This window comes from Bidens hawaiensis, unplaced genomic scaffold, assembly GCF_021521415.1.
Source record: "Bidens hawaiensis isolate Kalapana, Puna unplaced genomic scaffold, B.hawaiensis_p1.1 tig00002423_1, whole genome shotgun sequence".
Taxonomy (NCBI): domain Eukaryota; kingdom Viridiplantae; phylum Streptophyta; class Magnoliopsida; order Asterales; family Asteraceae; genus Bidens; species Bidens hawaiensis.
Window position 1 is genome coordinate 1649326 of NW_027491133.1, and position 24991 is coordinate 1674316.

Consider the following 24991-nt stretch of genomic DNA (forward strand, 5'->3'; position numbering starts at 1 on the left):
ACCGGTAAACGGTCGAACCATGCTCTGGCTGCTCCTACCAGAGTCATCTGGAACATGTAGCACCACGTGGGTTCCGTCCAGTTACTGACGGTTGCCCCCGCAATGAACCTGTTCAGATGGTCATCTGGGTCGGATAGACCATCGTATGTGCCAACGTTGGACATTTGTTTGGCACTCCTCGGGGCGATTGCTTCTGCAATGTCCCTTGCAAATTTTGACCTTCCTGCGTTTGTAGCAGTAGGTCTAAAGGCCTTGGAGAAGTCGCGAGAGCTTTTTTCCGTGACTGGTTGGAATGCTTCCCCAAAGTTCCTTTTTGGCTGGGGATCCGTTTCCTTACGCTTCCCTTTCGCCCTATGGCGAGGGTTCGCGTCGGTGTCGGAGTCTTCCCCCTCGCCGTCTGAGTACTCGTACTCACTACTCATGTTGAGGTGCTGGCGAGTACTACCGAATTCCTCAGCTTGTTGGACTGAACGCAAGCGTTCGTCCAACTCAGCCTGAAATTCTCTTTGACGTGCCTCGGCCCATGCCTTCACTTGATCAAGTGTTTGGCGAGGGGCTCGAGGTCGTTTTTCCAGCTGGGCATCAGTGAATCCCAGTGGAATATTTACTCCACTTGCCCCTACATGAGTGACTGGGGTAGTGTTCGTAAAATGTATTTCACTTGCCCCAGCTTGGGTGGCTGGGGTAGTGTTTGTAAACATTGTGTTGCCGGTGTTAACCCCAGTGGCTGGGGTTGTGGTTACCGGAATTTCTCTAGTCATCTTGGAAGTTTTGAAAAACTGGAGAAAGATGTAGTTCTAGCTTTATGCACGGATGGCGCCAATGAAGAAACACTAAGTGACCCCGGGCAGATTATGGATAATCTGGGGGCTAGATAATGTTTCCCACGAAGGTTAGGTCCAGCAGAGTAAGTTGTACTTCAGGGAACCTGCAAAACAGACACCGTAAGCTCGTCACTGAGAAGGGGGGGGTTCCTCCTTGTGACCACCCTCCGGCGTGAGAATCAGTCTATATTGCTCTTTGAATATAAAAGTATATGAATACTATTAGAGCAGTTATCAAGTAAGTTATACGAGATTGTAGATGATCTTACCATTCCAAGATATTGGAGTATTTATAGCCGAAGGTAGGTTTTCTAGAAGGTACAGCCGGCTGAATAGTATTCCTGTTCAACCAACAGTGGATTACGCACAGGCCATACTGGTTGGTGGGTAGGTTACAGCCAATAGTAATAAAGTCGGCTGCACTATTCCACCAACTGTAGACTATGCACGTCCCACTGACTGTGGATTGTACGCAGGCCATGCTGGTTGGTGAATAGGTTACGGCCAACAGTAATACTATTCCACCAACTGTAGGCTGCGCACGCTCCACAATGAGGGTTGGTGAGTAGGCAGCGGCTAATAATGACAAACAGTACTAGAGGGTGCCCCTCCTCGCACTGTTGTCGGTGAGCTGTCACCCTGTGATTGGCTCATGGGCTGTTCTGGTCAGATCGTCTGTCCTATCCATACCTTGGTAGGTATGGTACAGAAGATCTTTCAGAATCAGACTGGCTCATTTGGGCGGGATTGTTCCCGCCTTGCTCATGCCTTCACGTGACTGCTGAAGTAGCTAGTGTCTTGTGCGTGTAGCCCTGCTGTCTGCGGGTAGCCTTCCCTGATGGCTTGTATCCGCAACTGCGGGAACAGGCGGGGTACTTCACCATTGGGAGGCTTTCCCTGCGTGTACAGCTTGCGTACTGCGCGTAAGATTCTATGAGCATGGTGGGTCCTGCGGGAGCAGATGGCCTTTGCGCAGACCCCATGTTCAAGGTGAGTCTTGCGGGACCAACTGGTCTCTGCTGGGACCTACCTCTTCAAGTCCCCCCTGGCGCCATCCGTGGGACGTGAGACATACCAATGGCGCAATTTATAATTAATTACAACGCTTCGTTACCACAATCACAGAAGTTCATTATACACATTTTGGATGATACTCATCTTTTTGTTAGAAGCGATGCGGATAAAATGATAAGAGATGCCATTAAAGATTTTAGAGAGAACACCTTTGAGAAACCTGCTTGATTTGCGAGTAAAACCTTGTCATCTAAAAGTTTATTTTTTGTGTTTTGTGATTGTACGTGTGGGTTTGACTTTTTAATTGTAATTAAGTTTTGTAACCCAATACAAACCATCACCGTCACCCTTATTATGATTACTATTATCTTATGATTTTTAAACACCTAACTAGTGGTGGAACTTAAACATCTAAATTTAGGGGATGAAAATATTAAAAAAAACATATGTTGAATTAATTGAGGCTTTTGGATTAAAATGGGCAAACATATGTTAAACTTACACTTCTAAGCCTATAAATAGGGGGCATACCGCTTTTGGCCTTAGACTATCCTCTATGGTGGGGTGCATCGAAGCCTCTCCATAGTGTCACGTCAGCGTCACATAAGCACCGGGGGGCATCGAAGCCAAACCAATAATGTCACGCAATGGTTTAAAGCCTGTTGACGCCCCTATTATATATATATATGTATATATATACATATATATGTATATGTGTGTGTGAAAGATGGAGGAGAGCGGCGCCCATTGTCCTGACCACCTTCATCCACCGCGCCCCACCACCAAGGACGCCCTTTGGTGATGTTCCACGCCCAAAGGCGCCCATCTTTCTCCTCCAAGGCGCCCATAGCATCCGGTATGAAGCTCGCCCCATGCACTTCACAAATTATAGTGTGTGTTTTTAAATAATTTCAATATTGAAATATGTATCTGCTTTCAAGATGAAACTGATTTAGGAATTTCATTGTTTATATCTTAACTGTGCACCCTTTTAAATATCAACAAAGCGTAGAGTTTATAATTTTAGTTTTATATATTACTCTCATCCATGATTTGTTATTTGTTAGGGTATGTGTACTGTAACATTCGTCAATTTTCGGATCCGAAAACCCGACTCGTTTAAAATTTTCGATGTGATTCAGTTAATTTTACACATACCCATATGTTACATATTTCATACGTAATAGTTTTTCTTTTCTAAAGTTATTTAATAATATTAATCATTACTAATATATATATAAATAAAAGTTATAACACTCATGATTTATTTTTCTTTATTCAAATATCATATAAATAACATTGTTGATGCATAACCAAAGTACATCATTTTAATCTAGTTATGTCACATTTATTTTTGTTAAATTTATTTTTAACTAAAGTTATTTATTTTTAAAAGATGAAAAATATCTTCCTACACCATTCAAATTTTGGTCAAACCTCCTCCCCCAAATCACTCTCCTAATCAATTTTATCATTAAAACTTTCTAAAGAATAACCTCCTTATTTTAGTATAAACTAGTTGCGTGCCCGCGCGATGCGGCGGTGTTGCACGCAAACATGACATCGGATGCGTAATCGGTGTTACTGTTCTGTATGTGTGTGACTTAACAATAGTACGCGCATAACTCGACGATAGTATGCTCGTATTGCGGCATTGGAATCTTAACCGGTGTTAGTAAGCACGTCACAACGACTGTGCACGCTCAGTCAGGTTTTGGTGCGCACGTAACGCTACATTGAACTCGTCTTGACCCGCAACCCATTCCGCTTGACAATGTTCTAACCGAAATTCATTATGACTTGACCCCTTTCAACCCAAACCCGTCCCGACCCAAACCAAATTAACCTTTTTGTATCGACTTATTCCATCCTTAACCTTTTAGACTCATGACCTGAATGACCGAAACCGCCCGATTCGTTTTTCAGTATTTAATGGTAATCACGTAACACGTTAAGTTTTTAAAATGAAAAAAGTATAACAATACCATACTCAAATTAAAGAGAATAAAATACTCGTTTTTATGGTATAAAGTTTTTAAAAAAAATATTAGCGTGTAAAAAAATTATAAGCGTTTAAACTTCGTCGGGGTAGTTGGTTTAAAATAAGGGGTATATATGTAACTATTATATAAGTTAACAAAATGTGATTAAAGTTAAGGGACCAAACTTGTAATTATTTTTTAACAAATTAAAAATAAACCGTAACATGATTTTGGTTATGCTAAAAGACAAAATTGTCAAAATACAAAAATGCCCTAAAATGTCTTAATCTTATGCGTTATAGTTTGTACTAAAAGCAACAAGTTTGGTACCTCTTAAAAATTAAGAGGTCCTCACTCATACTTTATATATAGTATAGATAAGAACTCACTCTCACCCCTTTCAATCTTGCACCACTCTTGACAAGTTCAAGATATTATTTTTCTCTTACATTTCAAAGGTACGGTTTTAATTATTCAAGTCTTCTTCATCTTATTTCTATTTATTTTAAATTCTTGTTCATACTAGTTAATCAAATGGTCATATGACCATAACACAATCATGTCTAGGAATCCACATAATCCATACACCATGGTGTATAGGGTGGATGAGACAAAGAACACAAGGAGACGATCGATTACACGAAGGTCACACTTGAAACGTTCTTACATATTTAATTATTTGTTTTGAATCTTTATATTTTATTCAAAGGACCCAAGGATTTTTGATTATATATGCTCATAAGTGTTATATAATCATATCCAAAAAAGTCTATAATTTTATTTCATCAAAATCGTTAAATGATTGTTTTTAGCAATACTTCAGTTTTGATATTAGATATAGCTGTAAAAGAAAGAGGCATATCTTGTTCATAATAAACTGAAAAAGTGCAATACAAAATTCTATGATGTACTTCATTGAAATACGGTTCTAAAAATTATTTTTACGCATTTTAATTCATTCGTATGAATTTGAAATCAATATTTTATAAACAGTGCGCAGATTCGTACCTTCTGATTTACATGGCTGTTTTGGCCTATTTAGGTTACGAATTTGCAAAACTTTTCTAAATGAAAGTTGTTCAAAACATTCTAATTTAGTAGAATGGAAAGTCTTGATTTAAAATAAAATTGTTTGATATTTTAAATACCTTAATCAAAACAGAACATTTTGTTGTCCAAAAACTAATTTTGTATTTCATCTTCCTTTTTTGATCTTTTCCTTGTTTTTATCTTAATATTTATACATTTGATTTAGTATTCTTTAAACTTTCCAATCCCATTAGTTAGTCTTTAATTATTATATTTTGTTTATTTATAGTTCGTGAGGTTCGATCGTTCATTTTCTTTAACGCGCTTTCGGTTGTCATTTCAAGTTTGGCTTTAATCCCAAAGGTGAGTTTACATATCCCCCTTTTTCATCTTTTAAATTTTAGGGGTGACATGTATACCCTATTTAGATTACTCATTTTTATTTATTTATCTATTCACAACACAATTCAATATATGTTTATGTGTGATTATTGCATGATCTATGATAATGCTCTATGTGCTTAATTGTTTATTTTATGTTTGGTGGTTGGTATCTCATCCTCATCTATCCTCATCTAGTATGATCATACATTTACCCCAAGTACTTTGATTTCGTATCAATAAGAACGGGTCCACATCTATTTAGTTGTTTACATTTTCATAAGAATTGTAATACTTATCATTTACATATGAATTGTGATTTATCTATATATATATATATATCTCAACTAAAACTTATGTACTCTCACCAACATTCGTGTTGACAAACTTTATTTTTATACATGTTACAGGTACAAGTAATTTACATTGTTCAAGATCGAAGATTTACTTTATGATATTATTCAAAATACAAAACATGATGTAATTGTTGTTTATTATTGAATTTGTGTACTTGTTTAATGTTAATGAAATTAAATACTTATTGTTGCTTTAATTAGTGTTTTTTGAGCTACTGTCCAATCAATACGTTACGCCCCGACATGTTCCGCCTTTGGTCGGGGTGTGACATGTATTGGAGGCATGTTTTGCTCCACGTGAGCGAAAAACATTCAAAATATCAAAACGGGTGGGGCGTCTTCAAAGCGTTGATAGCGCTAGCGGAAACAGAGAAACATCGTGATGCGGGAATATTTTTTAATTAGCTTTATGCGCAATAAAATCATGTCACCTCGCATCTTTTTTTACATGTTTTATCTTTATTTAATTTTCATGTGAAATCATTATACATTTTTAAGGCGTTTTTCACCTACGTGGTGGGCATTTTCACCCATTATATGACAAGTTTTTGAAGTATAAAATAGAACAATACACACATCGAACTATCAAAGTTCGTATATGTGAATTAAGCCTTTATCCTTAAAATTAAGCAAGTCTTTTTCATTGATAACTACTATTAAATAATTTATTAACTTTTAAGCGTTTTATAATTTTTAATATTAGACAATAGCTAGAGTGTCTAACGGTACACAAGGTTATATGAATAATATGTTTTGAAAACCTTTTTTTAATACTTTAATAAGTTGATTTTAAATGAATAAATACAATTAAGAATTCATATATATATACAATCAAAAAATTCCTAATGAATCATACTAGTTTATATCAAAACTTTATAAAAAAAATCAGTTCAAATAAAATCACCCCTAAAAAGACCATAAGAATCTGGTATTTATTTATTTCATAGGAATTTAAATAATTTGTGATTGTACAAACGAAAATTAAAATATTACACTTAAAAATTATGTTTATGTACGCAGTGGCGGACCCAGGATTTTTTGACAATGGGGTCCTATTTTTGTCGGTTTTCAAACTTTTCGGGTCTGTTCAAGAGTCGAGACGAGAAACATAATAAAAAAAACAATATCATAATAAAACACACAAAATACGATATCATTCAAAACGATAAAAAAACATTACAAATTCTTAAAGTTGTTCTCTACGACTTTTCATGTTTTGAAAACGAACCATTACCTCTTCAACCGTAACGTTGGCAAGAATCTCCCTTTCGATATAACAAATGCAAGCATCGTTCATATAATCATCACCCATCCGATTACGTAAATCCGTCTTCACGTGTTTCATTGATGAAAAACACCTCTCAACACTTGACGTTGCAACCGGTAGAACTAACGTTAACTTTAATAAACGATAGACCAATGGATATCCCAAATGTTTATTTGTTTCCACCATTTTTTGTGCAAGATTAGATACACCATTCATGTCGGCAAACATTTCATCTGCTTTCAAATTAATAATATAGGTGTCTAACTCAGTCATAAGATTCTCTCTTTCTTCATAACTAAATTTACGCGGATACAACTCGGCCAACCTTAATATCTTTGGGCATTAAATGCATGAAAATTATTGTTCGGCCTCAAACTACCGATGCACGTAAGTAATTCAGTGGTTACCTCATTAAAACGGTTGCCAAGCTCTTGTATTTGCATATCTAATACCGTGTTGAAATTTTCAACCTCATAATAATAACGATTGGTAATGCAAGTCTTTTTTCTTTTATATTTTGGGTCAACGTATTCATCTTCCATGTTAATAATTTCAATCTCATTTTTTTCACAAAAAGATGCCACAACTTTCAAAAATGGAGCAAATCCTTCAAGTCTAAACGTTTGTAGTTGTTGCTTCGTTGCGTTGACCATTTGAATTGCATTCACTATATCTTGATCCTTTCGTTGAAGAGCTTGAGACAACAAATTAGTAATACCCAAAACGTGCTTCATCAAATGTAAATAATATGCAAAATCATAAGCCTTCATGTATGTCCAAATTCCACTTGCTTGTCTTTGGTGAGCATTAGTGTAACTGGAATTTCGAATATACTCAAGCACTTCAATAATAGATGGATATAATTGAACCAAACGCACAAGTGTCTTGTGATGAGAGCTCCAACGCGTATCCCCAGCTCTTGCAAGAGGCAATTCTTGATTTAAACCACTCCCGGTTTCAACTTCTTCATGACCTATCGCTTCTTTTAATTTCTCACGTTGACTTTCTCGAATCATATCTATTCGTTTGCAAGATCAACAAACCACATTTGTTAAAGTTGATACCTTATCAAAAAAGAAAAAAATGTCATCATGTTTGTTCGCAAGGGACACAATAACTAGTTGAAGCTGGTGAGCAAAACAATGTATATAATACGCTGAAGAATTATCCTTCAAAACTAAAGCTTTCAAACCATTAAACTCACCAGCCATATTGCTAGCACCATCATACCCTTGACCTCTAACCCTTGCCAAACTCAAATTATATTGTGAAAATAATTCATCAATAGCCGATTTCAGACAAGCCGCAGATGTTTCCATGACATGAACAAGGCCAATGAATCGTTCTTTAACAACTCCATATTTGTCAACATATCTCAAAACGACAGCCATTTGTTCCTTTTTAGATATATCCCGAGACTCATCAACTAATATAGAAAACACATCATCACCTAGTTCTTCAAAAATCCTTTTTAAAACTTCTTGTGCAAAACAATTACATATGTCTTTCTGAATTTTGGGAGACGTCATTTGATTATTCCCCGGAGCATTTCCTAATATAACTTTACCAATGGACTCGTTTAATTCACCCAATAATCTTAAAAACTCCAAGAAATGTCCTTTATAAATTGAAGTTTCAGACTCATCATGACCACGGAAAGCTATTGCACCATTCAAAAAAGCTTTAGCAAGAATAACCGAGGTGCTTAATCGGATTCTATACCCGTCACTATTTTTTTTGCTTTTCTTTGAAAGACAAAACCTATAGATTGTTTTGGTCGAAGCAAGTCTTCACATTTTTTAAGTGCTCTGTTGTGGTAACTATTCGGCTTACCCACATGACCAACCAATCTCTCTCGTTTGTTCCAACCACAAAATCCATCGGTCACAAATGCATCTTTTTGACCATTTTCCTTGAACAAGTAACAAACCAAGCAGAAAACTTTATCCACCTTTACACTATACTCTAACCAATATTTGAAGCTAGTAAACCATTCAGGATTAAAACTTCTTAGTTTACCACCAATATCTCGTTTTGGATAATCATGACCTTGCGGTTGACAAGCACCTTTACTCAAATATGCACGTCTAATTTCATCTCTATGGTTAACATGATAAGATGAAATCGGTTTTCGTTCGGAGGGATCCCATGGAAGGTCTTCCAAATCAATTTTCTTAGATGTATTACTTGAAAAAGACGAGGGCTCAAACTTTCTTTTCAATGATTCTTGCATAATTAACCCTAAAATTCAAGTTTTTAAGAAAACTAAGTCACAATCTAACAACAATATACAATATACAATAACCAACATGAGTATAAATTTATAATTATATATAAAATCAATCAACTAATTAGCCTTAAAATCACCTTTAGTATGAGACAAAATCAGAGGAAACAAAGACTTATAAGACCAAAGAGGGGTGAACGGTGGCTGGAGTGAGGCGGAGGCTGGCGGATATGGGCGGAGGCTGGCCGGAAAAACTGAGAGAGGCGTGAGTTAGGGATAAGCAGTGCGGTTGAGATGTGTGTGGAGGGTGTGGTGGAGCTGTATGTCTGATGAGTTGGGATATGTTAAAACCCATGGGCCAAAAGTCAAAACTAAAACTAATATAAAGTAAATTTTAAAAAAGCAAAATACATAAAAAAACGGGAAAGAGCAAGGCTCAAACTCGGGTCATTCGTGTGGTATTGGAAGGGGGTTTCCACCAGACTAGAATGGTAATATTGATATGGGGTCCAAGTGTTAATTTATATGGGGTCCTTCAAAAATTTTCTATATCGCTTCTAAATAAATTTTAAAAAACATTGGTGTCCCGGAACCCCGACGGCTACTATGTAGGTCCGCCCTTGTATGTACGTGTTATTTGATTTGAAGTTTATGATAATAAACTAATCATTTTGGGTTTTACCTCCTTAACCAACTTTTCTTTAGTTCACATGGCCTTGCTGCTTTATCGGAGTCCTACTTCAAAATATAATAGTTTTAAACAATTTGTCAGATTAAATTACATATATTTATTTATTTATTTATAAATTAGCATTGATTTTGAAAGAAACATTTTTTTCTAATTATTTAAATATATCTTAAACATCAATTATTGCTTGTAAAATATATAAAATAATCGTTGATTTTTTATAACATTAAAGAATTTTTAAATTGATTGTTATATAGCTACTAGTTTTTATCCCGCGTATTACGATGATTGTTTACATTATTCGTTTTTAATATTTATATATATATTTTTTTAATTTTAATTTTAATTTTAATTTTATTTATTGTAAAAAAGTTAATTACATATTTAGAGTTTGATGATGAAATATTTCACAAATAAACAAGATGTTATAACCTGGTTTAAAAGCTATATGAGTTTGGTGAGACTTATAACCTGCTTATTTTTTTACTATAAAATTATTTTCTAATTATAAATAATATCTATTTTTAAAAAAAATCGGATATTAATTTTTAGTATAACCTTATTATATGGGATTTTCTTATCAAATATTTGGTAGATTAATTTTTAATTTAATAAGATGTTATAGCCAATTTAAGAGTTATCTGGGTTTAGTGTGACTCATAATCATGAATTCTGGTCAAATGCATTAAAAGTCTCATTTAAAAATAAAACAATCTGGTGGTTTGAGATAATATATGTATGTTTCATTTATATGTATGTAAGATTTGTACTAAGTTTAAACAAATACGATGCATCTAATATAACCACATTAATTACTTTTGATACTTATTGATAATTATATCTTCGAAACATATGTAAATGGGTGAGAAAAAACCAAAAAAGGCCGTTGAACAATCGAACAAACCTATTTGGTTGTCTTTCTATTAATTGAATTTTATGATTCATATGTGTTGAAATAACCTAACTAATCAAACAAAACTATAACTAAAACAATATGTAAAATTTTTATTTTTTAAAATTTTATTTGTTATCATAAAGGTTTACTGAGTAAAGTTATCATACACGGTCTCTTAAATTTATAAAGGCACAATATATTGTAAAATATAAAACAATTTTGAGAAAAGTAAAAAGACAAAATTTCAAGGGAAAAAAACACAGTGACGAAGATAAACAAAAAACAATGACAAATAAAAATATACAATAATTTGAACAAAAATCCTAAAATCTACGAGCTATAAGTTGAAATGCTATATTATAAAAAAAAATAATATCTTAAAGTTTGACGAGACGGTTCCAATGCGACTAGTTTGAGTTATAGAAGCATTGTATTTGAACTCAATGCTAGTTTATAAATTATTAAAGTTTTATTAGTGCTTAATTTGAGCCAACATATCATTAAATTTATTAACCGAAATTAGCTTGAATTTACCCATGTCTAGAACCACTTGGTGAAGTAGTGAACCCAACCATCATTTTGAATTATTAAATGAACCGAAGCGTTTATAACCGAGACCGGCCTGTTAAAAAATTTTAAAAACCAAAACATAAGTTACAGGTCCGGTTTACAACCTATGCTCTCATCCATGTTTTAATCAAAATCGTCGAACAAGACGGAACCAAACCAAACCAAACCAAACCAAACCAAACCGTGCCTCATTCAACATATTGAAGAGAAAGAAACACAAACATATAAACATTTGATTGTTACTATTCAGTTATTTAATTTTTTTTAAGCATCCGTATCATGAACTATGCAATATGCATAATTAACACAAATTCTACCATTCAAATATTCATAAAATAACTCAGATGAAGTGGAATATTCCAAATCATCTTACAGGACAACACCTAATGATCATGCTAAACATGAAACTTCTTAAAATAAATATAATTCTAATAATCAAATCTCCTATCAACCATGAATCAAACTTCAAAACTAAAAACAATAACAATCACAGTTTTACATACAAACAACCACATTATATGAGAGGTCAGACATTCATCATCTACCTCATTTTTACCAAATTAACTAACCAACTATTCAACGCTTACATTGATGTCAGTTGACTTATTTTCTTTAGCAGAATTCACCTCACTGGTCTCCAAACTCGGTGCAGGCAGAATCGAAAACGGAACAGGAACCGGAACAGCAGTTGTTGTCGGGAATGCGACCGTTATGTTGTCGGGTTTTTGTTTCTTGGCAGTTTTCTGTTCTTGTTGGACGCCCGTTAAGAAACTTCCTACGATAATCTGGTTTACAACAAACAAATAAAACACGTGGAATAATAATCAAAATGATGAATTCGAGAAGTATAAAACTACGAGAATGGAATAATTATTATACCTGCACGGGGGTGGCGGCCACCAGAAGGCCCGCCACACTGCCGCCAACGGCCCGCCCATCTGCACTTGAGAGAGAAACACTCATCCCACCGGTTCGGTTTCTCATTCCTCCGCTCTCAGATGGAATAAACGATCCCGCCAACGAAAGGATTTCAATCCGACCCTTGATAATAAAGAAAATGTTCAGATTTTACTAAAATGTGAAGTAATAACCAATAAAGGATCAAATCGGGTCAATTTGTTACCTCGTAAGTCAATGTGCCACCTGACGAGTCGGGTTGACTAAGAGTAACACTAGAAATGACACCATTTGCGGACAAAATGCATATTGCACGCGGTCCTTGTTGAGAAAAGGAAATAACCTTCATTGTCACGTCCTAATGGAACCAAAATAAACTAATTTGAAACGGTTTAATAACATCGAATTTTACCTCTCCAGTTTCCACATTGATGATATGAGACATAAAGTTAGCACCAACCGAGCTTGAAACCCAATTACCTGACCAAAAACAATATTAATAACTTTTCACAACATTTAACATAACATTGTGACCAAAACCTGTGACCCAAACCCAAACGTACGACAAACAAAATGTTCAAGAAACCAACCCCACAACATAATAAAAGCAAAATCTTGGTTGTTACATATAAATAGAGTGACAACAACACATGTAATCATACTTCTTGTAACCTTAATTTTGTAGAAAAGATTCAAAACCTATGCTCTGAAAAGTTAAGGAACAAAATTGGAATCATATGTTAGAAGATTCTCCTAATTCAGACAGACACAAAAAGCAAAGAGCTTCTAGAAGTAGAACCATCTATTAAGTATTTACTAACATTAATATGTAATGTAATAGGTTGGAAGTAGTGTTCTATTCATTTAGGTCCCACTTGAATCAAAGACTCCAACATTAAACAGATTTAAAGACTCCAACTTATTATTATTATTATTACCTAAATGTTCAGTTTCCTTGGGAGGTGGTGGTTGTGATTTTCCGGCGGAGGAAAGTGGCCGGACTTTGCCACTTTTTCCGGTGGAGAATTCGATGACCGGCGGCGGTGCGGCGGAGGAGATGGGTTTTGGAGATTAAGTCTTTCTGACGCCGGACTGATTGGAATCGTACTTTCTCGGCCGGCCTCTTTTCTTCTTCTCCGGCAAGGCTGTTACGCCGGCAGCCGGGTACGGCGGAGATGATGTGGCTAATTGGTTTGTGATGGATTGAGGGATTGATTCGGTTCTTGGAGCAATATGGTACTCCGACGGTGCGTCAGATCCGACCACCGTAACGCCGCCGTGAGTCATTTTTTTAAAAGTTTCTGAAATGTTGATGGAAATTTTTACAGTTTTTGTTTTTCACTTAAAACCCAAAACCCAGAAAGGAAATTAAATAAATCTTTTTAAGAAAGAAATAAAAATCTGGGAAAGTTTATTCATCAAAGATGGATTGATAAACAACGTAAAAACAGAAATTATTATGAACAGACAGTGGACAGTATGAAGAAGATGATGAATAATTTATAAAAAATAATTAATACTTAAAATTGAAAAGAAATAATTTGGAATTTTGAGAGATAAAGATTGAAATTCAGAAAGATGTATGGAAATTTGTGGTTGTTTAAGATGTTAAAAAGCAATTTTGGTTCCATAGTTTTCTCAAGATTGTCCAAAATATATAAATTAAATTAAAAAATATATTAAAAGAAGAAAAAAGAAATTATTTAATTTTGAGCTTTAATTATCAACTATTAAAGTGGGAGAAAATTATGTATTTTGGTTAATAATGGGTTGGAGTCCGGTAAAAGAAAAGTGAAATTAGGTTGCAGCATGAAGACAGCCATACTTCTTTTTTTCTGAAAATAAATAATTTTTTTTCTATTTAATACATAATAAAATATAGAAATAATGTTATTTTAATGAAAATAAAGAGAGGCGTATGAAAACAATTGAAATAGTATAAAATAAAAAAAATATTAATGTATTTAAAGATGATTATTTAATTAAAAAGCCCATCTTGGTTTCTACCCCAAGGCAATGAATCTCATACTAGGACTTTTAAATTACTCCTTTTTTGCTCTTTTCTTTTTAATTTAATTTATGTTTAGAATAAAAATCTAAAATTAGATATGTCCAAACTAATAAGATTGACTGAGTTTAGGAAATTTATTATACAAGTTGATTTTTAGGGTTCCAATTCTTAAAACATTATAAGGATTTAACATGTAATTTCTTGTTTAAACGAAATTTGTTTGGCTTTGAAGAGGTAGGTCTCAGCAGAGCCCAGTTAGACCCGCAAGACTCACCTTGAAGAGGGACGTCTGCGCAGAAACCAACTGGATCCGCAGGACCAACCATGCTCAGAGACGTGACGTCCTTACGCGCAGTACGCAAGCTGTTCCCGCAGGAAATGCCTCCCAATGGTGAAGGACTCTGCATGTTCCCGCAGCTGCGGATACAAGCCATCAGGGAAGGCCACCCGCGCAGCAAGGCTACACGCACAAGGCACTTAGCTCTCAATCACTCAGTGTCACCTGAAGGAATGAGCAAAGCCGGGGACAATCCCGCACAAAGGCGGGAGGGGGAATACTCCCGCCCATAAGCCAGTCCGTACGATACGGGAAGATCTTCTGTACTGTACCTGACGAGGTATGGGCAAAAGATCTGACCAAAGATACGACAGCTTATTGACAGCAGTATGGCGAGCAGCATGCTCTTGTACTGTATGTCACTATTAGCCGCTGCCTACTCACCAACTCCTGTCATACCACGTGCATAGCCGGCAGTTGGTGGAAAAGGAATAGTACACAGCAGGCCTGGTCACTCTCAGCCGCTGCCTACCCACCAACTACCAGCAGGGCACGTGCGTAGGCCACTGTTGGTAGAACAGGAATACTATTCAGCCGGCCACACCTCCTTGGAAACCTACCTTCGGCTATAAATACCCCAAATGGTATGATCATCTCATCTTATCATATCTTAACACATTATCATCATATTATACCTGATATCTGCTCTAGCAATCTCTTAATATACATTTATATTTAAAGAGCAATCTAGTCTGATTCTCACGCCGGAGGGTGGTCACAAGGAGGAACCCCCCCCCCCTTCTCAGTGACAAGCTCACGGTGTCTGTTTTGCAGGTTATCAGAAGAACCATCTTCTCTGGGTCTAACCCCTCGTGGGAAACATCTACCTAACCCCCAGGTTACCCGTAATCTGCTCGGGATCCGGTTAGTGTTTCTTCATTGGCGCCATCCGTGCATAAAAGCTAGAACTTCATTTCTTTTCAGTTTTTTCAAACTTCTGGAAAGATGGTTAAAGAAACTCCGGTAACCACAACCCCAGCTACTGGGGGGAATACCGACTACACAGTCTTTACAAACACTACCCCGGTTACCCAAGCCGGGGCAAGTGAAGTAAATTTTACGAACACTACCCTAGTTACCCAAGCTGGGGCAAGTGCAGTAAATAATCGCTCACTGGGATTCACCGATACCCAGTTAGAGAAACGAAGGCTCCCCCGCCAAACACTCGATGAAGTTAAGGCATGGGCGGAGGCACGACAGAAGGAATTCCAAGCTGAGTTGGACGAACGCTTGCGTTCCGTCCAACAGGCTGACGAATTCGAAGAATACTTGGACGATGACTCGGAGGAATCCGACACCGACGCGAACCCTCGCCATAGGGCAAAAGGGAAGCGTAAGGAAACGGACTCCCAACCGAGAAGGCGTTTTGGAGAAGCCTTCAAACCAAAAAACACAGGTGGAAGTCCACGTGACTTCTCCAAAACATTCAGACCAACGGTGGCAAATGCGGGAACGTCCAAATTTGCAAGGGACACTGCGGAAGCAATCGCCCCGAAAAGTGCCAAACAGATGTCCAACATCGGCACTTATGATGGTATATCTGATCCAGACGATCATTTGAACAGGTTCATAGCGGGGGCAACCGTCAGCAATTGGACGGAACCTACGTGGTGTTACGTGTTCCAAATGACGCTTGTTGGGCCAGCTAGAGCGTGGTTCGATCGTCTACCGGTCAACCACATCTACGACTGGGCAGACTTCCAACAGAAGTTTAGCCAACACTTCAGCCAACAACGAAAGTATACCGAGGAGCAATGGACAATCCTCAAATGCATTCGAGAGGAAGATGAATCTTTGCCAGACTTCATCACTCGCTTCAACTCAAAGAAGCTAAGTCTGGGTAACATTAGCGAAGATCTTGTTCGCGCTGCTTTCATCCAGGGCGCGAACGACCCAGAGCTCATCCGCACCTTAACGGGTAAAGATGGCATGCCATCCACATGGGATGCCATCATGACAGCAGCTAAACGCTTTGCGGAAACGGAGAAGCAACTGGGTAGAGATCTCCCACAGAACACAAACCTCTACACCCAGAAGACAAGAGAAGACAACGTCCTTACCGCCCGACTAAACAAAAAGCGGAAGCTAGGCATTTGGCAGTCAAGGGAAAACTTTGACACCTCATCCGGCTTGCAACATCGGTTAGGCAGAAGGGATAACGTACGGTCGAACCAGAACTCCAGATGGACGCCACTCACCAAAAGCGTCACCGAGATATTCGCCACTGAGGAGCTCCCATGGCCAAAGGCTCCAATAATCCGACATCGTCCCAATGCTGATCGGAGCAAATACTGTGACTTTCACAGGACAAAAGGCCACAACACTGAAGAATGCACAGACGTTAAGGACATGGTCGAAGCATTTGTCAGAGATGGGACGCTCGCGCACCTCGTGGCGCAATGAACGCTGAGCAGGCTTATCCGTGTAGAACCCCAGCTGGGGAAACGAATAAAAAACCCAGCTTCAATGTGGAGACTACATGCTGCGTAAAGAACGAGATCCCGAACCAGGTGCATATCGGCTCGATGGCACTCCCATCCCAACAACATGGAAGGGAGCTCAATTACACAGTTTGCATGTAGATCAATTCCAAATTTGTAAAGAAAAGGCCCAGAGTCACTTCTAATGGAAATGATTCTCCTTAGAACATCGACGCTGATGATTACATATTTATACTTTTATGAACTTTCAACACTGATGCCGGTTTTCACCGCATACATAAGTGTGAAAGTCGTTGCGTGGGGAAGGCGGCAAAACCCGCATAAACCCAAAAAACGGCAAACCTTCACGCAGGTCAGTTGAAGGGGAAAATTTCAGTCATCCCACTAAATGAAAGTGCCGGTCTATCCGCATGAATCATGATAGAGGAAACTGAACACTAACCCATTAACAACCGCGCGTCGAACGGTCAATTTATTCAACACGAATATGCCGGTTTTCACCGCATAATTACGTGGAAAGTCGTTGCGTGGGGAAAGCGGCAAAACCCGCATAAACCCAAAAAATGGCAAACCTTCACGCAGGTCAGTCATAGGTAAACTTTGGTCAACTAAATGAAAGTGCCAGTCCTAACCACACAAATCATGAGAGGAAACTGAACCTATTGACAACCGCGCGTCGAACGGAAAACTTATTCAAAACAAAATCTCTAACAAAAGGATGAGGAAAACGTACACGCAGGTCAGATGTACGTAAAGTTTAGCCATCCTACTAAGTGCAAGTGACGGTCCTACCCGCACAATCACGAAAGAGGAAGCAAAACTTCAACCTATTATCTACCACGTTCAAAGGTTAACTTATCCTAAACACTTAGAAATTTCAAAAAAGATGAGGAAAACCTCCACGCAGGTCAGATGGTAAAGTTTAGTCATCCTACTAAGTGCAAGTGACGGTCCTACCCGCACAATCACGAAAGAGGAAGCAAAACTTCAACCTATTATCTACCATGTTTAAAGGTTAACTTATTCTAAACACTTGGAAAAATTGCTAATTTAAACTAAGTATGCAAGTCGTATAACGTTTATAAAGCAAGGAATCCGATGAAAATAGCGGTCTTACCCGCACAAAGATTTATATTTCACAATGATTCATTACAAGAATGGCCGGGTAACTACCCGCCTACAAGAAAATAAATCTATACAAATCTATCCTAGCAGTGGGAAGGGATCTTCAGGATCAAGCTTCAGGGCCACTTCCACTTGGACCAGCACCATCAGTAGAGCGTGACAGTTCAAGGAAAGCTTTAAGGATAGCTAGCCCATCATCAGCAGCAGCAACTTGGTTCACCTTCTCCACCACCGGATGCGGGAAGGCGGCATACTGATTCACTGCTTGGTCATAAACAGCATCAGTATCAACATTATACAAAGGGAAGTTGGAAGGCGGGATGCCTTTCTCAACGAACCCTAGACCAAGCAGGAAGCCGGCCTTTTCCCCATCCTCGTGAGAAGCGTTGAGGGCTGCGCTCATAGCATCGTCGTAAGACGTCTCCGTGAAGACTCGATGCACAACCTACAAAAAAGAAAATACAAGTATCAGAACCTTTTCTATTTACAAAGAAAAGCGTAAAGACATGAAAAGCTTACCTGAGACAACGCTTCTCGAAGAAGCCATTCCTTGGCAACCAGAGCTTCTTGGAGGGCGGCTTGAGCTTGGGTACAGGCGCGTTCGGCTTCACTTTTATTAAGGTTGGCAAGCAACACTTCCTTTGCAGCAGCCTCTTCGACGCCCTTTAGCTTCCGCTCAGTATGGTCAAGCACGCCCCTCTGGTCCAGGATCTCTTGGAGCTTCTTCGCGTCCTCCATCGCCAAGGCATCATGAGCCTGCTGGAGAGCCTCTAATTTGGCTTTAAGCTCTTCATTCTCCAGGCGTAGAGGCTCAGCAACAGCTTCAGCCTTAGTGGCCCTCTCGGTTGCGTTCCTTGCAGTTTCCTTAGCCAGCCGAAGCTTTTCGTTAACAGCTTGGGCAGCCTTGGAACGGGCCTCGAGCCGGGCCTGAACTTCAACCTCGAGGGCCTTGAAGGCCTTCTCTTTTTCCGCAGCCACTGCGGTAAGCCTTTGGTTCTCCTCCCGGACAGCCCGCGCCTGAGCTACTTCTTTAATGCGAGCTGCTTTTAACTTGTCGTTTTCACGACAAAGCAGCTCGACGCGCGGCTGCATCCGGGCCAGGAGAACCCGAAGCTCATTGGTTAGCCTACCCTCCTGGTAGCTAGCCATGGCTTCCCCCAACACACCACTAGGAGCAGCGTGACGAGCCCACTCCACGCACTCCACAGGGGTGCGAAGGGTTGTTCCTCGGCGAATGTTCCATCGTGGAACATACACTTCATTGGAATCCGACACTGCAAAAAACAAAAAGCAGTTAGGAAAAGATGATAAAAAAATATATATAAAATAGGCCAAAAGAACCCTACGCACCGGTAGGGTCAATAACAGGCCGATAGCCGCCAAACCCATCACCTGAACCCAAGGGAAATCCATCCAAGAGGTCAGGCAGATGGGAAGGAGGCAGAGGTTGGCGATAAGCCCCATGCATACCTGAAGGATCGGCCGTCGTTGCCGATGACGGAGGAGGCATGGTAAAGGCCGCCGCGGCCGCCGCGGTCGCCGCTGCGGAATCCGCAGCAAAAGTAACCGCCGGCTCGGTGAAAGATGCGGTAAAAATGGCACTCACAGCCGGCGGTGACGTCATCACAGCTGGAACAGTCGGCTCAAAGGAGTGAGCAACTGAACCAGCGGAAGCAGGCGCAGGCGCCTGGGTCGTCGCCTCAGGTAGGCTGACCAAGCCTACCGTCATGGGCGGAGGGGTACTCCCCTGCGCTCCACCCTGGAATGCGTCAACATCCACGCCTGCACAAAGAAGATAAGTATTAATGATGGAAAACTATGAAGTTAAAAATAAAGGAAGTTTGTACTTACGGGTTTTCTTGAGCCTGAAAGTGCGGACGGGCGGGGATGAACCCGATGGAGCCGGCCTCTTCACGCCGGTCACCGTTGTCATCCTGGGCTCTCCGGAGGTGACAATCGTCGCAGCCTCCGGAGCGGTGGTCTTATCACCACCGGGATTCCCCGCCACCTCTTCGCTCTCGGTCTCCGAATCAGACCGAGGCACCGGATCGGCAGTGGAGGCCACCTTCTCCTTCCCCTTCCCGCCGGCAGCCTTCTTCTTCCGCACCAACGGAGGACCATCTGCGGATTCCTCATCAGAACATACGATTAGAGGAATTCCAGCAGAGGTTTCAACATTGAGGGGTCGAGGGTTGAATAGCGCCTTACCTGGCCGCCTGGCGCTCTGGATCTCGTGGCCTAGCGGGTAGACCTCCACGAACCGATCCGCCGTTTGTTCTAGGATGGGCAACTCGTTCTCGTCTAGAGCGCGAGTACCCATCCGAGCGGGACCGTCAGCCTCCCGCGGGTACATGAGCGACTGCAAGTCGTTCCCCTCTGAAATAAACAGGAAAGAAGTTAGAAGAGATTCTAAATCAACAAAAAGAAACAAAGCATACCGTAAGGAATAGAGTTCGAACCGTATTCGAGGACGATCGGGATCTTTCGCGCATCCGCATTCTTCCACACCCGGCTCATCCCGAGCATCACCATCCCGGACTCCGCAAACCGGTAAACCGGAGATTGGACTCGGGATATCTTCGAGAACCATTCCGCCTCCTGGTAGTTGGAGGCGTGAAGGCTGGGAAGTGCTTGCCCACTCTTGAATTTCATGGCAAGGGGGATGGCGCGAGCGGAGATGTAGAAGAACTCCCGCTTCCACGATCGAAGACTGCGCTCGGTTGCGCAAATCTTCAAACCCTTGATCCGGGTTATCATGGTATACCACCCCTGGATGCACCTCCAAGAATAGAAGGTCATCAGGCGGTCAACATAGGGCTCAATGCCCAGAATCCGGCACACCCACTCGAAGTGCCGAATCTTGGCAATCGCCATCGGGTGCACCTCGGTCAGGTGCACACCGTGCCTCTCCAGGACACGGTACACAAACTTTGTCAATGGGAACCTAAGATTCCCATAAACAAAGAATGCAGCATATACCCCGATCTTGCTTCTGGGGGCATCGTACACCGTCTGATGGGGTTCAGGAAACTCAGGCTCGAGAGACTCGAGCATGAACTTCCTGACGACGTACTGATACAGATCGACATGCAGAGCACACTGGCACTCGCCAGCAGTACTCTTGTCATCGGCTGTAGATTCGAGATCACGAGACGACATCTTGTAGATATGAAAGAAGAAAACGATTTCAAGGGAATGCTCGACTGAAAAGATGAGTATTCGCCGGAAATCGTTTTGAAGATGAAGAGAAGTGAAAGTGTGGATTACAAAGAACCCTCTCCCCCTTTATATACTAATCGCAATTAATGCGATGCATTTAATGCGGAAGAGAGAGAAATCGAATGTGCAATGAAACTATGACACGTGGCAAAAAGCAAGCTGGCAACAGCTGTTGAAAGGACGCGTACCATTAATTTCGCGGCCACGCGCCCGAAAAATCGCGCCCACGCGCCTGAAAAAGCGTCTGGAATGACCATGTACTGTCACGTCACCATAACTTCCTGCACGTCCTGACACAGTCAGAAGAAACCGTCGCACGACGTTTCAGAGGTTTGGACTGTTCTTATCCTCTCACCAACTCTTCGAATTTCAAAATTCAAAAAGATTCAAAAGTAAGCGGGAAAATACCCCTTACCTTGGCAACCAAGTAACCATAAGACGGGTGCGGGTACAGTGTTAAGGCAAAACCCTTCACATACTTAGCACCTGCAGGGAATTGAAGCCAAGAATACCTTGGCAACCAAGTAACCATAAGACGGATGCGGGTACAGTGTTAAGGCAAAACCCTTCACATACCTAGCACCCGCAGGGAATTGAAGCCAAGAATTCCTTGGCAACCAAGTAACCATAAGACGGATGCGGGTACAGTGTTAAGGCAAAACCCTTCACATACCTAGCACCCGCAGGGAATTGACGCCAGGAATACCTTGGAAGTAAAGTAACCGTAAGACGAGCGCGGGTACAGTGTTAAGGCAAAACCCTTCACATACTTAGCGCTCCGCAGGGAATTGAAACCAAGAAGGATCTTAAGGGCAATGCTTGCGGAAACGGAAATAACATCCCCGCATAGCGGGAACGTCGAGAACTACATTGTTTGAAGCTCCAGGATGGAATTGGTGGTTTTAACATAATTGATCACTATGTTCAAAACTACCAAAACCTCATGGAGAATCCACACAAGTGGGACTCAACGCTCCTGACTTGCGAGGAGGTTACAGACCTACCCGCATCATACCCAAAGATCAAGCAGGAAACTCGGGAATTTCTGCAAGTGACAAGGACTTCCGCGGGAAGAATCCCCAAGGAAAACCTTAAAAAACCCTTTTCAAAACCCTTTGCTTAAGTCCAAAAGTTCACCTCACTTTATTAAACACTCATGAGAAGAACATTGGACTGGGGGGACTTGAAGAGGTAGGTCCCAGCAGAGCCCAGTTGGACCCGCAAGACTCACCTTGAAGAGGGACGTCTGCGCAGAAACCAACTGGATCCGCAGGACCAACCATGCTCAGAGACGTGACGTCCTTACGCGCAGTACGCAAGCTGTTCCCGCAGGAAATGCCTCCCAATGGTGAAGGACTCTGCCTGTTCCCGCAGCTGCGGATACAAGCCATCAGGGAAGGCCACCCGCGCAGCAAGGCTACACGCACAAGGCACTTAGCTCTCAATCACTCAGTGTCACCTGAAGGAATGAGCAAAGCCGGGGACAATCCCGCACAAAGGCGGGAGGGGGAATACTCCCGCCCATAAGCCAGTCCGTACGATACGGGAAGATCTTCTGTACTGTAACTGACGAGGTATGGGCAAAAGATCTGACCAAAGATACGACAGCTTATTGACAGCAGTATGGCGAGCAGCATGCTCTTGTACTGTATGTCACTATTAGCCGCTGCCTACTCACCAACTCCTGTCATACCACGTGCATAGCCGGCAGTTGGTGGAAAAGGAATAGTACACAGCAGGCCTGGTCACTATCAGCCGCTGCCTACCCACCAACTACCAGCAGGGCACGTGCGTAGGCCACTGTTGGTAGAACAGGAATACTATTCAGCCGGCCACACCTCCTTGGAAACCTACCTTCGGCTATAAATACCCCAAATGGTATGATCATCTCATCTTATCATATCTTAACACATTATCATCATATTATACCTGATATCTGCTCTAGCAATCTCTTAATATACATTTATATTTAAAGAGCAATCTAGTCTGATTCTCACGCCGGAGGGTGGTCACAAGGAGGAACCCCCCCCCCCTTCTCAGTGACAAGCTCACGGTGTCTGTTTTACAGGTTATCAGAAGAACCATCTTCTCTGGGTCTAACCCCTCGTGGGAAACATCTATCTAACCCCCAGGTTACCCGTAATCTGCCCGGGGTCCGGTTAGTGTTTCTTCAGGCTTTTAAGGTAAAACCCGTAAAAGTTTTAAGTTAATGGATTAGACTCATGTTAACTTAGTGGGTTTGCAAATTCATATAATTAAGAACATTCTCAATTGGTTGCTCATATCTCCATCTTCATTTCTAAAATTTAAAAAAACATATCTTAATAATCACTTCAACCCATTCTCTATCTCCAAACTCCATATTTAAATTTTAGTGAAATGGTATAGGAAACCTTCAAATTTAGAGTGTTGTCACAATACTTCATTTCCAACTACACTTCTATAAATATATATTAGAAATCAATTTATATTGAAAATGATAATAAGACAAAATAGTTAGGAGTTAAGATTATAAATGAAAAAAAAAAGAGAGAGAAAAAAAATATAGAGATGGTAATGGAGAATAGGTTGAGGGAGGTTATTAGAAAATGATGTAGAAATTAAAGAAATTATGTTTTTTAGTTAAATTTAAAAGATGAAGATAGAGAACTTATTGAGAATGCTCTAAAACTTTTTAACTTTAGCAAACTGTGTATAACGTGGTAGGTTAAACTGACATTCTACGTCAAAATTTAAAGAAAAATAAAAATATTATAAAAGAAATGGCAATCATGTTTTATATGTTAAAACTTTCTAACTTTGCATTTGTCTTTTTGGTTTTAATAAATTTATAATATTAAAGTATCAATTTGTAAAAATATATATATATAATTTATGCATTTATTTTGTTAAATGAAATATTTATGTCAACCATACAATTTCACTAGTTGTGTATGACATGATATTCCTATCCGTGTAAGATTGTGAGTTCGTATCAAGTTCAACTCATGATACAATCATTTTAATATACAGTACACTAAACTATCATAAATTTTATATGACAATAACTAAATCATGTATAGTGTGTTTGAGAAAGTTTGTAAATGGTTTTGATCCATTAAACTTCCTATATTGCTTTTATTTCAACTAGAATGTTTAAAAAATTTTGATTGGATTGGCTAAAACAAAGATTTTGATTCTCATATTAAGAAAATAAAGTTTTAATTAAAAGGGTGGCAAACTATAAATTGCTATTACTATAACACTGTAAACACTTTTAATTTGTATGTGTAAATTGATCAAAAATATACTTGAAAATCATCATGAACGCTAAAATATAATGGCTTTCTATGTTAATTATTTATTTTCATTTATGTATGCGTGTATGTATTGTATTATTACATGAAAATGGTTTAAATAAAAAACAATTGTTTTGTGAGAAGTGTGAGAACATTTAAAATAAAGTACACCATCTAAATAGGACATTGTACAATGTAAATAAGAAAATATACAACTTTTAAAAATTACCAATCTTAATCACTAAATCCTAGATCCAATGGTCTACATCCAATCTTATATTTCGCAGAAAACCATTGTTTTTTACGTTAACTCTACCCTTATTACATTTCTAATTTATATATTAAATATGCAACCTATTAGTTAAAGTGTGAAATTAACTATAACAAATAGTATGACAAGATAATAATAATAATAATAATAAGGGAAGAACTCTCTAGATTTTTTATTAA

General features: G+C 39.5%; 1 protein-coding gene across 1 annotated transcript; it reads right to left on the minus strand.

Annotated features, from left to right (window-relative positions):
• Positions 1 to 11789: 11789 nt before the first annotated feature.
• LOC143619292 (AT-hook motif nuclear-localized protein 1-like) lies at positions 11790 to 12649 on the minus strand. The gene is made up of 4 exons (XM_077091254.1): positions 12543 to 12649; positions 12357 to 12488; positions 12113 to 12274; positions 11790 to 12018 (listed from the first exon to the last, which is right to left on the minus strand). Exons 1-4 carry the CDS (start codon positions 12573 to 12575, stop codon positions 11806 to 11808), a joined length of 540 nt encoding a protein of 179 aa, XP_076947369.1. The 5' UTR covers positions 12576 to 12649; the 3' UTR covers positions 11790 to 11805.
• Between the last annotated feature and the right edge of the window lie 12342 nt (positions 12650 to 24991).

Bases quoted from the DNA above. Each gene is read 5' to 3' on its own strand.
- LOC143619292 (XM_077091254.1), bottom strand. From the start codon at position 12,575: ATGTCTCATATCATCAATGTGGAAACTGGAGAG. The intron at 12,489-12,542 runs GTAAAATTCGAT...TGGTTCCATTAG, and splicing joins TCAATGTGGAAACTGGAGAG to GACGTGACAATGAAGGTTAT. The intron at 12,275-12,356 runs GTAACAAATTGA...TTTATTATCAAG, and splicing joins GTGGCACATTGACTTACGAG to GGTCGGATTGAAATCCTTTC.